The sequence below is a fragment of the Calonectris borealis genome, unplaced genomic scaffold, assembly GCF_964195595.1.
Source record: "Calonectris borealis unplaced genomic scaffold, bCalBor7.hap1.2 HAP1_SCAFFOLD_77, whole genome shotgun sequence".
NCBI lineage: Eukaryota > Metazoa > Chordata > Aves > Procellariiformes > Procellariidae > Calonectris > Calonectris borealis.
The window spans coordinates 324,503-337,796 of NW_027441478.1; the positions used below are offsets into that span (position 1 = coordinate 324,503).

Sequence of the window (13,294 nt, forward strand, 5' to 3'; positions counted from 1 at the left end):
TGCTGGGCACTGGGGCTGCTGGATGCTGGGTGGTGAGCATGTCCGTGTGCTGGGCATGTCCGTGTGCTGGATGCTGGGCGCTTGGCGTGCACTCTGTGGGGCGCTGGGAGTGCTGGCTGCTGGGCAGGTCAGGATGCTGGGTACCGGGGGTGCTGGTTGCTTGGCGTATACCGGTGCCCAGCACCCAGCCCGCAGCACCTGGACATGCCCAGCACCCAGGAACCCAGCGCCCCACACACTCAGCCACCTCCAGCACTCGGCCCCTGGGCACCCGAGCACCAGCACCCCAATATCCAGCACCTGGATATCGCGAGCACTGCAGGCTCCTGAGCAAGCCCAGCAACACGCATCCAACACACAGTACCTGGACGTGCCCAGTACCCAGCACCCCCAGCTCCCAGTACCTGGACGTGCCCAGCACCGGGACATGCACGGCACACAGCGTGCCGTGATGATCTGGCAGCCTAGCCGCTCACAGCAGACCACCAACGATCCCCCACCAGCGCTGGGTTAGTCCTCTGAGGCCCTGCCTATCCGCCAGGGACCACGCTGCTCAAGACTGATTAGGGAGAAGCAGAGGGGGGCGGTGGCGGAGCAGCAATCCCAGGAGACAATTAAACCAGGAGATGACTTGCCATCCACCTTCAAAGCCACCCATGGCCTCTGTCAAGATCGCACCCAGGCAGCCAGTGCAGCCAGGTCTGATTCAATTCCACCTTTTTCATGAGTTTTGCCTTTCAGCCCCGCAGTGTGCCTCCTACTAGAGCAGGGCACAGCGAGCATGCTCCTCGGGACAAACCTGCGCTTGCTGCTGCCTCCCGGGGATGCATCCACCAAGTGGAGACAGCAAAGGGCCCTGCGAGCTGGGATGCTCAACACCATGGTCCCAAGGACCAAGACGAGGTACCTTTCTAGGGGTCCGTGCCAGCAGCGGCACCCGCTAATCGTGAACCCTCGGAGGCAGGGAACCTCAACTGCTGCTACGGTTCTGGCCTCGGGGCCACCAAGAGCAGCTATGGGCCACCAACATTTTCTTGGGGCCACCTGCAGAGCGTATGCTGGCGGCTGCTCCTGAGACAACTCATTCACCTTCGTTTTCTCAGCTAATATGGGTGCTGACCAAGCCCCGGGCCATGGCCAAATGAATTAGCCTTTGTCTGATGGTTGGTGCCTCCTAAAACAAGCACAACTAGCTCGGTAATTGCCACGCTTCTGGCTCCAGCCTCCATCCTGCACGGGGAAGAGGTGTGAGGTCTCGCCGGGATGCGACTCCAGTTATCCCGAGAGGCTCACGCTGGGGGAGAACCTGGCCCAAACCCTCCTGCGGCACCACGGGGCTGCAGCGAGCTGTCCCAGGAAGCCTCACGAGAAATGCCCAGCCCAGGTCTGGAAGCCAGCTGGGAGGTGGATAGCTTGCATTAGCAAGACTAAGAACGGCGGCTGACACAGCTCCGGGGCTTCTGCGGAGGTGTCTCGCTGCAGTCAGGCCCCGACAAAGGCTTGGAGTTCAGAGAAGCCCCAAATCTCTCTTGGTGATGAGTTTGTGAGCGCTCAGCTCCACTGAGGCAGAAGCTCCGCCCCCCCAGGCCCCATGGTCGCCTCCGGGGGGCTGCCCTGGCCCCGGTCCGGAGCCCCGGTGGAGCCGGGAGGAGGAGGGGAGAGGGGCAGAGCGGCAGGGGGGGGTGGGGCAGGGCGGTGGCGTGGCCGGAGAGGGACAGGAGCCGGACAGAGGGACGGGAGCAGGACAGAGGGAGGAGGAGAACGGGGGGGGGGCTGGGCAGGGAGTGGAGGAAGGAAAACTGGAGCCTGCAGGCAGGGGAGGCACCTCGGCTCCCAGGATGCTGCAGGGTGAGGGACTACAGCTCCCAGCACGCCGCAGCCCAGGTCTTCCTTCCTCTTCGTCTGGGGTCGGTCATGTACAAATCTTCCCGCTGTCCCTCCCCAGATCAACTCCAGGTCGGCCTTGGCTTTCCTAGTCCTACCCCTCACCATCAGACAGCACCTCTCGGCTTCTCCTGGGTCACCTGCCTCTGTCCCCACCTCCTGTACCTTCCTGTCCGTGCCTGAGCTCAGTGAGGAGCTCCTCACTCATCCATGCCGGCCTCCTGCTGCCTTTGCTTCATTTCCCACTTGTCGGAAGGGTCCTTTCTTGAGCTTGGAGGAGGTGGTCCGTGACTATCAAGTAGCTCTCCAGGACCCCTTTTCTCTCCAAGGCCATATCCCCTCGGATTCTTCCAGACAAGGAAGGATCTCTGACAAGGTTGAAATCTGCTGTCCTGAAAGCCAGGGCTGTGGTCCTGCTCCTTGCCCTGCTCCCTCCCTTCCGCATCCTGAACTCCACCATCTCAGGGCCACCGCAGCCAAGGCTGCCGCTGACTTTCAAATACCCAACCAGTTCTTCCTTGTTCACCAGTGCCAGGTCCAGCAGAGCACCTCTCCTTCTTGGTTCCTCCATCACCCGTGCCACGAAATGCACTCTCAAAATCTCCTAGATTGCTTGAGCCCTGCTCGATTGTCCTTCCAGCAGGTGCCAGGGTGGTTCAGCTCCCCCATGAGGACCAGGGCCTGTGAATGTGAGGCTTCTTTCACTTGTTTGAAGAAGGCCTCATCTACAGCTCCCTCCTGAACAGGAGGTCCCTAGCAGGTACCTGCTAACACGGCACCCACATTGGTCTGCCTGCTGATCCTGACCCGTAAGCTGGCTCCTGTCCCACCCCGAGCAGGAGGCAAGTCCACCTCCTCGCCTCCCCAGACGGTCCTTCCTGAAGAGCCCGTGTCCCTCCACCGCAGCCCTCCCGCTGTGCCATCTACCCACCACACCTCCGAGGTCCCAGTGTGGTCCCAGCCCTGTCATCACACACAGACTTCTGGCCCTGCTGGTGGTTCTCCACGCCGCGTGCGGGAGCGTGCTGGCACTTCGGGGAGGCTCCAGCCGTGCTCCTCTGTCGTGCTGCCTGTGTGTTGGGATGTGCAGGAGTGGGGCTGCATGTGTTCGAGCTGTGGGCTATGTGTGGACTTTATTCCCTCCTGCCCCTGCGAGCAGTTCCGGGATCACACAGGGGGTGTGTATAATGCCTTTAGACCAATCCATCACCAGGCACAGGCCTGTCAGTCCGGCTGGGAACAGCCCCAGAGCTCTTTATTTTGTATTTATAGGTGGATCTCGGCAGCTGAGAAGCCTCCCAGCCCCTTTGCTAACAGCCGCTGCCACAGCCGCCGCTCCGGCACCTTCCCCTCTGCTGCGGTACCAGCATCTAGTGCTAGGGAGGAAGAAAGAAAAGTCTATGAGCGTATGGACAGGGAGAAGGCAGAGACATCCTGCAGGCGTAGCTCAGGCCCCCTGTGATGGGACCTGCTTGCGATGAAGCCTCGAGGTGCCTGTGAGGTGGCAGAGGCCCCTGATGCCCAAGCCCAGGAGAAGGTCCCAGGTGCAGCTGATCAGCCTGGGGCTGAGTCAGGTTGGGCCAAGACCTTGAGTGTCTTAGGAGATGTCCCCCCTCGGGGCAAGGTGTCTTGGCCCAGGACTCTGCAAGGGAAGGACATGCTCTCTGGCTTGCAAAGGGGAGAGCCAGCCATCAGAAGAATCCCTCTGCCTTCAGCCAGGACTTTCACGTCCCGCAGGGAAAGCCAGTTCTGGGTGCCCAGGCAGTCCCCTTGCGTGTCAGGGAGGTCCAGCCCAAAGCCAGCCTCCAGAACCTGCTTCTGTCTCGCAAGGGGTGTCAGAGAAATGCCCCCTTTCCCCCAGGGCTGCCCTCCGTAGAGGGATGGGCCTTGCAGCCGAGGGAAGCACCATCCCTTTTTGGAGACAGTTACCAGGGGAGCTGCCTCTGCTGCTCTTGATGCCACCTGTTGTTCTCAGCGACGTGCTTGAATATGTTCCTCTGTGCCTGATGCGGCTCCAGCCTTCTGAGGACCTGGAGCGCTCGTGGGGAAAGGTGGCTGCAACAACAGGGAGACATCATCCCTCAGCCTCTGCCGGAGACCCCTTCTGCCTCTCCCCTCATCCAGCCTCTGCAGCCACCCGGTCCCGCGTGTACCCACCCTTTCACCCTGTGGTGAGCTCTGGGCCTTGGCTGTGGGGGTAACCCAGGTCACGCCCGTGTTAGGAGACATCAGAGGGTGTCCTATGCAGCCCCAGGACGCAGGGACGGGGGTCCTGGACATCTCTGCGGGGTCACGGCTGCTCGACTGCCCCAGGCTGTGGCCAGAGCTGGCGCACACTTACTCAGGCTGGAGTCTCTTCAGCTGGGCTGCTGCTGCCATCTCCTCTGCTGGGAGAGGGTTTTCAGCCTTCCTCCACCTCTCGTTGACCTCCTTTCCCCTGGGCTGGGCGGGAGGGTGGGGAGTCCAAGCGCCTCCAGTGCCGAGTGCCTGCCAAGGAGGAGACGCTCTCAGCAAACCAGACGGCAAACAGAGGTGCCCTTTCCCAGACGACCTCTTGAAAGGAGCCCGCAGCAGGACCCGGGAGCCGGGAGACTCGGCGCCGCGTGCCCGTCGTCTTGGCTGACGGCTGCTTTTGCCCCTCGGATCCTGCTGCCAACCTCTCCCTCCTGGGGATGAGCAGGCAAACCCCTGCCCTGCAGCTGGGTGCCAGTCCTGCTCCCACCCCCTGGAGACCTGCCGCCCTGGGTGCCCCCACAGAGAGGGTCGCTGCTGCTCTCAGCGGTGTCGTACCTGGGGCGGCTGTCGGTCCTCCCCTGCAGACCAGGCTTCCCACGCCGCCCATTCTGCCTGGGCTTGCTGTCGCCGCTCTTGCCACCCGGTCTTCACTTGCTCCCACTCTGCAGACAGCTGCCAGACCTCCTGGAGGGGACGGAAACGCAGCAGCAGGCAGCATTAGTCTCGGCTCCTGGAGGGGCTTCCTTTGGGTCTGACCCGCGTTGGTGCCCCTTGCCTCAGCCGTCAGTCGGCAGCGCTTTGCCCCTAACAGATCAGGGGCCGTGGAGTCATGCCAGGCTCCTCAACTCATGGCAAACAGAGCTGAGTGACCAAAGACCTCCACTGTCAACGACCTAGAAAGGACTTGTCCATTTTCCATAGCCCCTGGCCAGCATAACGTGTTTCATGACAACCCAGGGGGCAAGAACAGGCAGGCAGGGTGTGCAGCACCCTCCTTTTCGTGAAGAAGATCCGAAGGAGGTGACAGACAGGTCACAATGAACGCGTGCCAAGGGATCCTTTCAGGATGGCTCTCTGCACAAAGAGGCTTTTGCCGAGTCTCAAACAGCACGGTAGTTACGGCAAGGCAGAGCACGTACCTGCAACGCTCTCCTGCAGCCTTCAGAGGACGGGAGTGCAGCGGTGGGCCTGGCTGGAGGAGCTGGCTCCTGCCTGCCTGCCTCCTTCGTCCTGGGGGAGCTGCCCGGACATGGGGGGAGCACACTGCGGAGAGACACCAGGAGGAGTCGGCATGAGCACGGGGCAGTTTCGTGTCCCATTTTCGTCTGGTATCAAAGCTCCCCAGGCTGGCAGAAGAAGCGGGGGAGGTGGGGCCGTTTCCCATGGCAAGGGGGAGCCTCTCCTGAACCCCATCCGATGGATGGGAGAGGACCGCACCTCAGGTCTGAAGTAAGGGCAAGCAAAGTGATGTGGGGTGCGCTCAACATCCGCCGCCTTCCCCACTAAGGGGCCTGCGATGGGGCAAACAAGCTCATAAAAACCGTGGCGCAGGTGTCGGGGACCTTCCCGAGTCCCTACAGCCAGAGTGTCCAAAGGGGATGTCCCTCCTACATGGGTGCAAGGATCCCTTTCACCCCTTCCCACAAGGGTCTCACCTGGCAGAAGTCTCCTTCCCCATGTCTTGCTGCCTTGTGCCTGGCCCCTGGCTTGGCAGCACGGGGAGGGAAAGCTTCACCCGCCTCTGCAGCAGCTTGTCAGGATGCCCCTCTGCACCTGGGAAAGGAGGAAGCTCTTCAGAGCAGCCCCATGGAGTGCGTTTTAACCGGGCTGTGGTCGCCCAGCGTGGGGCAGGGCCCCACCTGGACAGCAGGGACCCGCTCCCGTGCCTCTTCTGATCTTGTGCTTTTCTGCAGCCTTCTCGTGCCAGGTGGAGAAACCCTTGGCCACTGCTCCGCGGATCACCAGGAACTGAAACCTGGAAAGCAAATGATGACACAGGCTTGAAGAAGGGTGACCCCCTACCCTCTGCAGCTTCCCAGCACTAATCCTCCTGACTGTCGTGCAAGGCATGGCATCCCTTTCCTTTGTGGCCATGCACAGGTTTGATTGGCAAGCTCCCCCCAACACCAGAAAACGTCGCTTAAAATCCTCTCTGCGTGCAGTTGGTTCTCTCTGATGGGAATGACAGTAGGCTGGGCGTGAGAGACACGATCACGATGCCCGGTCACTCCAGGAGAATACACGCGTAGCCCCAGCTCAGCATTAGTTAACCAGAAACCAGTCAGTTCAGGATTGATCCCTGACTCCCTGCTGAGTGTCGAGCCCCGACAACGCACGCTGCTGAGCAGAAGCTGGGAAGCCACCCGCTCGGTCGCTCGAGGGCTGCAGAGGAAACGCACTCACCTTGGGAACGCGTGGGCAGGAGCAGCCTGTGTCTCCCGAGCGGTGGTGGCTCCACTGGAGACAGCTGCACCTGGCATCCACAGCCTCTGCAAAGTGACACAGAGCTGTCAGAAGGTTTCCAGGGCAGTTTTCTCTTGGCTCCCAAAGGAAGCAGACCTGTCTCCTGCTCCAACAGAAAGCCACTTCTCCAAACCCCTATTCCAAATCCTCCTCCGTGAACATTAGCCCTTGCTCTGCTCTGGAGAAGCTGCACAGCAAACACTGAGACTGCGCAGTAACACTGCTGGGCTTTCTGTAGGGCAAGGATCCAGAAACTCAGCAGAAACTTTCTTTGCTAATGGAGAAGTCAGCGGGGGTGAGCATGGGGAAAGGCGTTTGACTGGCCTGCCACGTCCAGGCTGGCCAACGGCGACTGGGTTGCTCACCCTTCAATAGGCTTCCCAAAGACACTGGAGCAGCCCTCAAAACCGGAGCGACTTACAGTGCGAAGCAGTGCAATCCGGCTGGCCTTGCTCGCCAGCCCTGTGACGCAGTCGTAATAAAACCGCATGCACAGGACGTCGTCTTTGCAGGACAGAACGCCAATGCCCTTGAAGGCGAAGGCGAGGCGCTGCCTGTTCCTCAGCTGGAAAGAGTACAAGAGTACGGTCTCTTGCACACAGTTCTTCACCACGTGCCGCGGGAAGGAGGTGGCTTGCGATAGCCACTTGTAGTTCAGTGGCTTGATCTTGACATCGCCTGTAAGGAGGAGGAACATTGTCACTGCCACAGCAGGCCAAATTTCTCTGTAAGGTTCATAACAAAATGCCATAGAAAAGGTCGTTTATAGAAACAGCCCTTGGGGAGTGGTTTGTTTTGGGGGAGCTCAAGCCGTCCCCCGACCTTTGGAGGCAATTCTCTATTTCTCTCAGCCCTTTCCAAAGAGCAGAGAGCGCGCACCCCACCCCCAGGGGGAAAGTGGAGGGTGGCCGCTGCCTTCTCACCAGGGATAACCACTGTGGGGAACGCGAGCTCCTGCAGACGTAACGCATCCACGTCCAGCCGGAAGACGGGTCTTCGGACCACATACACCTCTCCTTCGCCGTGGAATTGCTCTTGGACCATAGCGAAGGTCCCGAGTCCTGTGACCAGGACACCCTGCCCAGGAAAAAGACAAAAAGGCTCATGAGTGAGTACTTTAGAGATGGGAAAAGGGAAAGCTTTGGAAAAGGCCCACGTTCTCCATTTGTTTTCTTCCCCTCCTCAACATATTTGCTAACCTTCTCCCTTGGCTGGAGAAGACCCCAGGCGTTTCCAGCACAGGGAATACCTATGGAATCGTTCTTGGCACGGACCCAGCATAATCCCCAGTCTCTCTGCTTGGTCTCTCCACTCTGACCACAGCAAAGGGTGAAGCCCTGTCGTGTGCCAAATGCTTTCTCAGACTAGATCTGGACTTGGTTTCCCTCCTGGTTGACCAAGAAGCAGCTCTGGGCACACGGGGTTGTCTCGGCGTGCTGCTGTGATGCTCAGGGAGGGATCACTCCCCGGGGTCCAGGCTCTCCAGGGCAAAGGAGGACCAAGACGCCAGCCCACCTTGTCCAGCTTCAGCTGTCCCAGGATGTACGCAGACACAGCATCCCAGATAGACACAACATCTGGAAACAAGGGAAAGAGGTCTCAGGCTCCGGGCCAGCCAGCTCACAGCCTCTCGGCAAGCTCCTTGCCCAGGGGGTGACAGATGCAGGTGTCCACAAACAGCCCAGACAAACACCGCCACGGCTGCGGAGCTGGGCTGTGCCCCAGTTTCAGACTGCCAGCCTTACTCTGCTCCAGGGGCAGGGCTGGAGCAGAAATGGGGAGGTGGGAAGGGCTCAGGACCAGGGCTGTGGCCATCTAACCCCCAGAAAGCGATGGCACCCCAGCGCCCAGGACATGATCTGCCAGCCTGGTGGCACAAGAGGATCCCCTGGGAAGGAACAGAGGTTCTCCCAAAGGAGACTAGTTCAAGGTAAAGGGTTGATTTACAGCAGAGGCATTTCCAGCTGGCTTGTGAGAGCCCTGTGGGACCTGAAGGACACCCCAGCTCGTGGGACACAGGATCCCTTTTCATCCCAGAGCCAGAACCCCATGGCCCCGTGCAGCCCCCCTCGTGAGGGGACCGAGCCATTTCCACGGGAGCCTTGGGGCTCAGGGCAGCCCCAGCACCATGACCCGGGAGTCCTGGTTGCCACATTGTCCCGAGCCCGGTGGGATCCTCAAGCAGGGCTCTCGCGGCCGCCCCCAGCCCTGTCCAGCCACCCCCACACCCCAGCAGCTGCAGCTTTTGACAGCTGACAGCCCTGGTGCGACCCCTCGGGAAGGAGCTCCCAAAACCCATACCCTTGGTGGAGAGCTGCAGGAGTGTGGGGAACAAGCTGCTCAGCTCCAAGCCGACGGCCACGGTGCAGCAGCCCTCCATCGCGCTTGCCGCTTGCCCTCAGCTCAGGGAAAGGGATGCTCTTCGCAGCTCCTCGCCCAAAATTCCTTTCCAACGTGCCCCTGCTCTGCCTGTCAGCAAGGGTGCTGCCTGTCAGGGAGGGTCCCCCAGCGCAGCCCCGCTGCCTCCCGACCCCGCTCCTGGCTCTGGAGCAGCTCCGAAGGGCAGCAGTGGGGAGCCCCTGAGCAGTGCCCAGCAGCGCCCAGGCCTCGCCGGCAAGTGCCGGCACCGCCGCGGCGCTGGGGAGACCTCCCGGTGATGTGGGTCATCCCCCTGTGACATCAGCCCGCATCATTTGAAGGTGCATTATGACACCAGCAGGGAGACAGCACAAACGGGGAGAGAGGAGATAGATTTCCCCTCTTGTCCTGGGAAATGGTCATCCCCTTTCTCCCCACTGCTGTTCCAAAAACCCTGTCTGCCCCCTGCACCAACATGTCTCTGCTATTGGGAGCCCGTCTGGGCAGGTGGGGTTTGGGGGTTGGCTGCGGTTGGGCAGTTGCAAGAGATGGGATTGAAGGCCTGTGGGATGCAACAGCCCCTCCAGCGTGCCCGAACACTCCTCTCTGCTGTGTGTCGCTTGTGTGGCAGGAGTAGGATGGGCTTTACTGCACTGGTTTTGGCTGGGATGGAGTTAATTTTCTCCCTAGGAGCCCAGATGGTGCTGTGCGTTGGATTTGTGACCAAAACAGCCCTGATAACACACCAATGTTTTAGCTATCGCTGAACAGGGCTTGCACAGCATCAAGGCCGCTTCTGTTTCTCACGCTGACCCACCAGCAACTTGGCTGGGGATGGGCAAGAAGCTGGGAGGGGACACGGCCGGGACAGCTGACCCCAACAAACCAAAGGGATATCCCACACCATATGACGTCGTGCTCAGCAATAAAAGCTGGGGAAAGAACGAGCAAGGTGTGGTGGGGGGGTGTATGTTCGAGGCCATGGCGTTTGTCTTTCCAAGTTACTGTCATGTGTGATGAAGCCCTGAACATGATGAATAGCAAAAGGTTCAGTTGCCCTAAATTTCGGCATCTGCTGCCATTTCAATTGGCCAGAGGAATTTCCCAACAACCTCCATGAAGATGCCCCCAGATGTTGCCTGGTCTCTCAGAGTTGCTCCAGCAGAGCTTGCAGCTACCTGCACGTATCTTGGACCATCTCTAGTACCTCACATGTCACCAGGTGTTTGTGTCCGAGCAGCTCACTGCTGCCCTCCATCTCCATTAATTAGCATCAGAGCTGGGACAAGGACCCTTTCTGGCCCCAGGACTGAAAACACAGGAGGAGGCGCCTTCATTGACTCAGCTGAATCCCTTCCCTCCGCAGGGGTAAAGGAGATCCCTCCCTGGCACTGTCTGGGTGTCCTGCCTAGTGACGGGACAAGGAAAGGCAATTCTCATGCCCAGTTTTTTCCCTGAGATGAGAAACGACACTGCCGGAAAGAAATCTCTCTCCCTGGACAAGGAAGGGAACATCCGTGACGCCTTCGGCCTGTTTCACAGCAGGTTCCCCTGGAGCCCCAGGGACACCTGAAGGGAGCCCAGAGGGGGAAGAAAAAGTGACGCCTTGGGCTGGTCCTCTGCTGCTGAGCCGGGCTGGGCTCCCGGGACGGAGGGAGCTCCCGGCAAGTGGGCAGCGCTGCAGAGAGACAGCTCTGCCCAGGAGCAGCTCCTCTGCAAAGCGCAGCAGGGCTGAGGGCACTGCCTGCAGGCACCGAGGGGAGAGGAGCGAGGCAGAGAGAGGTTAAAGGCAGCCTGGAGTAGGAGGATCCTGAGAGCTGACTGGGGGAGGAACGTTGCAACCACAGAACGAGCTGAAACTGGCAGATGCAAGCAGAATGAAGAAGAAAAGGACCAAGGAAACAATTCCAAGAGAATGAGGTAACTTCAGAAGAAGGCCAGCCCAGCGACCAGGAACACCAGTATTGAAATCAAGAGACCACCGACCAGAATTAAGTGATTGGACTTGGGGATCGGGTGAGGGGTGGTACGTTTCGGGAAATCTCTCTGTAAGGGGTCTGCGATCTGCAGTAGGGGTCCCTCCTTGGAGGCAACCAGCTCGAGCTGCTCTGCATGTCAGATAAATAAACCACTTATTTACTCAGCAGATTGGCGACTTGTCTTCTGTGAGCAGGAACCTAGGGCCGAGCCCTGTTGAGGTGGCACCTGCATAATTCCTACCATGAGACCGTGGTGGCGGCTGCGTAATTCCTGAAACAAGAAGCCAGGTGCCTGCTTCTGCCCTCTCACCTCCTCAGGCACATGTGACATCACAAGAAGCTGGAGAAGCCAGCTGCATGCTCCTGCCCCAAGAGCTGCAGCGCCACCGCTAACATCACAAGCGCCTGCACAAGCCAGGTGTTCATTCATACCCAAACAGCTCCTTACACACCAGTGACATCAGAAGCAGCTGTACAAGCCAGGTCCTGCTCCTGCCCCATCACTGCTCAGCCACCTGTGACACCACAAGTACCTGCGCAGGCCAGGAGCTTGCTCCTGCCATATCAACTACTCAGGCACTTGCGACACCATAAGCAGCTGCACGTAGAATGTTCCGGCTCCTGCCCTATCACCTACTCAGGCACATATGACCTCACAAGCACATGAACAAGCCACGTGCCTCCTCCTACCCTATCACCTACTCATCCACCTATGACATCGCAAGAATCTGCACAAGCCAGGGGCTGGCCTCACACCTCCGCAACCACCTATGACAACACCAGCACCAGCACAAGCCAGGGGCCTGTTCCTAACCTACCGCCTACTCAGCCACCTATGACATCAGAAGCACCTGCACGAGCCAGCTGCATGCTCCTGCTGTAACTGCTACAAAGCCACCGGTGACATCACAACCAAGTGCACATGCTCCTGGCCTATCAGCTACTCAGCCATCAGCGACAACATAAGCAGCTGCAGAAGCCAGGGTCTTTCTCCTGCCCTATCAACTACCTGGGAATATCACAAGCAGCAGCACAAAGCAGGGGCCTGCTCCTGCCCTAACACCCACTCAGCCACAAGTGACATCACAAGCACCTGCACAGCAGGAGTGTCCTCACTGCCAACACCCCGGCTTTTCCACCATCTCCCCGTGCTCCCCTCTCCCCCAGGCACCTTTCTCACCCACGCCACCACCTCCCAACGCCCCTGTCTGTCTCTGTGTTTGTGTGGCAGATGTCACCTCGGAAGCATTGTCCCAGCCGGGTCCCCTGCACCTCCTTCTCCCTCTGCTCTCATCGTGACTGTCCCAGCTGTCTGATGTGCTTTTTGACCTCATGGGTCCTCTCGTCCTGCCTCCCTTCTGCTGTTCAATCCTGTTCCTGCAAGACAAGTGACGACCAGGCGGTGCCTCCTGTCATGAATGAGTAGTTTGAAGGCCGCTTGGAAGATCACTGACAAAGAGATCGGCAAAAGGTGATTTTAATAGAAATTTATAGAAACGTGACTTAACAGAGTTCGATGGCAAGGTTCACTCTATTACTCATTACATGGATTAAGTATACACAGAGAAAATCGTGTCAGAGTTGCGTTGGAATGATTTGTACAGAGACTGAGGATAAAATGACCAGGTGACCCGCCTGGTGGATGAGGGAAAGGCAGTGGATGTGGTCTACCTGGACTTCAGTAAGGCCTTTGACGCTGTCTCCCACAGCATTCTCCTAGAGAAGCTGGCGGCTCACGGCCTAGACAGGTGCACTCTTCGCTGGGTAAAAAACTGGCTGGACGGCCGAGCCCAGAGAGTTGTGGTCAACGGAGTTAAATCCAGTTGGCGGCCGGTCACGAGCGGTGTTCCCCAGGGCTCAGTGCTGGGGCCGGTCCCGTTCAATATCTTTATCAACGATCTGGACGAGGGGATCGAGTGCTCCCTCAGTAAGTTGGCAGACGACACCAAGCTGGGCGGGAGTGTTGATCTGCTCGAGGGTAGGAAGGCTCTGCAGAGGGACCTGGACAGGCTGGATCCATGGGCTGAGGCCAACTGTATGAGGTTCAACAAGGCCGAGTGCTGGGTCCTGCACTTTGGCCACAACAACCCCAGGCAACTCTACAGGCTTGGGGAAGAGTGGCTGGACAGCTGCCCGGAGGAAAAGGACCTGGGGGTGCTGGTCGACAGCTGAACATGAGCCAGCAGTGTGCCCAGGTGGCCAAGGCGGCCAACGGCATCCTGGCCTGTATCAGAAATAGTGTGGCCAGCAGGAGCAGGGAGGTGATCGTGCCCCTGTACTCGGCACTGGTGAGGCCGCACCTCAAATCCTGTGTTCAGTTTTGGGCCCCTCACTACAAGAAGGACAAGGAGGTGCTGGAGCGTGTCCAGAGAAGG

The 13,294-nt window shown here is 59.2% G+C and overlaps 2 protein-coding genes across 2 annotated transcripts in view; both read right to left on the reverse strand.

Moving 5' to 3' along the window:
- Window positions 1-3,106: 3,106 nt before the first annotated feature.
- The window catches only part of LOC142076650 (uncharacterized), an 86,515-nt gene continuing 76,327 nt past the window's right edge, over window positions 3,107-13,294 (reverse strand). Inside the window, exon 12 of the mRNA XM_075138951.1 lies at window positions 3,107-3,260. Within this exon, the coding sequence (XP_074995052.1) occupies window positions 3,140-3,260 (121 nt within the window). The 3' untranslated portion in view covers window positions 3,107-3,139. The remainder of the gene's footprint in view (window positions 3,261-13,294) is intronic.
- On the reverse strand, window positions 3,810-9,026 carry LOC142076660 (uncharacterized). The gene is made up of 11 exons (XM_075138999.1): window positions 8,884-9,026; window positions 8,098-8,159; window positions 7,506-7,659; window positions 7,004-7,260; window positions 6,523-6,608; window positions 5,979-6,094; window positions 5,775-5,892; window positions 5,259-5,382; window positions 4,675-4,803; window positions 4,226-4,371; window positions 3,810-3,939 (listed from the first exon to the last, which is right to left on the reverse strand). The coding sequence occupies exons 1-11, from the start codon at window positions 8,960-8,962 to the stop codon at window positions 3,810-3,812; spliced, it is 1,401 nt and encodes a 466-aa protein (XP_074995100.1). The 5' UTR covers window positions 8,963-9,026.

Excerpts from the sequence above, each read along its gene's own strand:
- LOC142076660 (XM_075138999.1), bottom strand. The coding sequence starts at position 8,962 with ATGGAGGGCTGCTGCACCGTGGCCGTCGGCTTGGAGCTGAGCAGCTTG. Across the intron at positions 5,383-5,774 it reads GGGAAGGAGACTTCTGCCAG|TGTGCTCCCCCCATGTCCGG; the intron begins GTGAGACCCTTG and ends GTCTCTCCGCAG. Across the intron at positions 4,372-4,674 it reads AGGACCGACAGCCGCCCCAG|GCACTCGGCACTGGAGGCGC; the intron begins GTACGACACCGC and ends CCTCCTTGGCAG.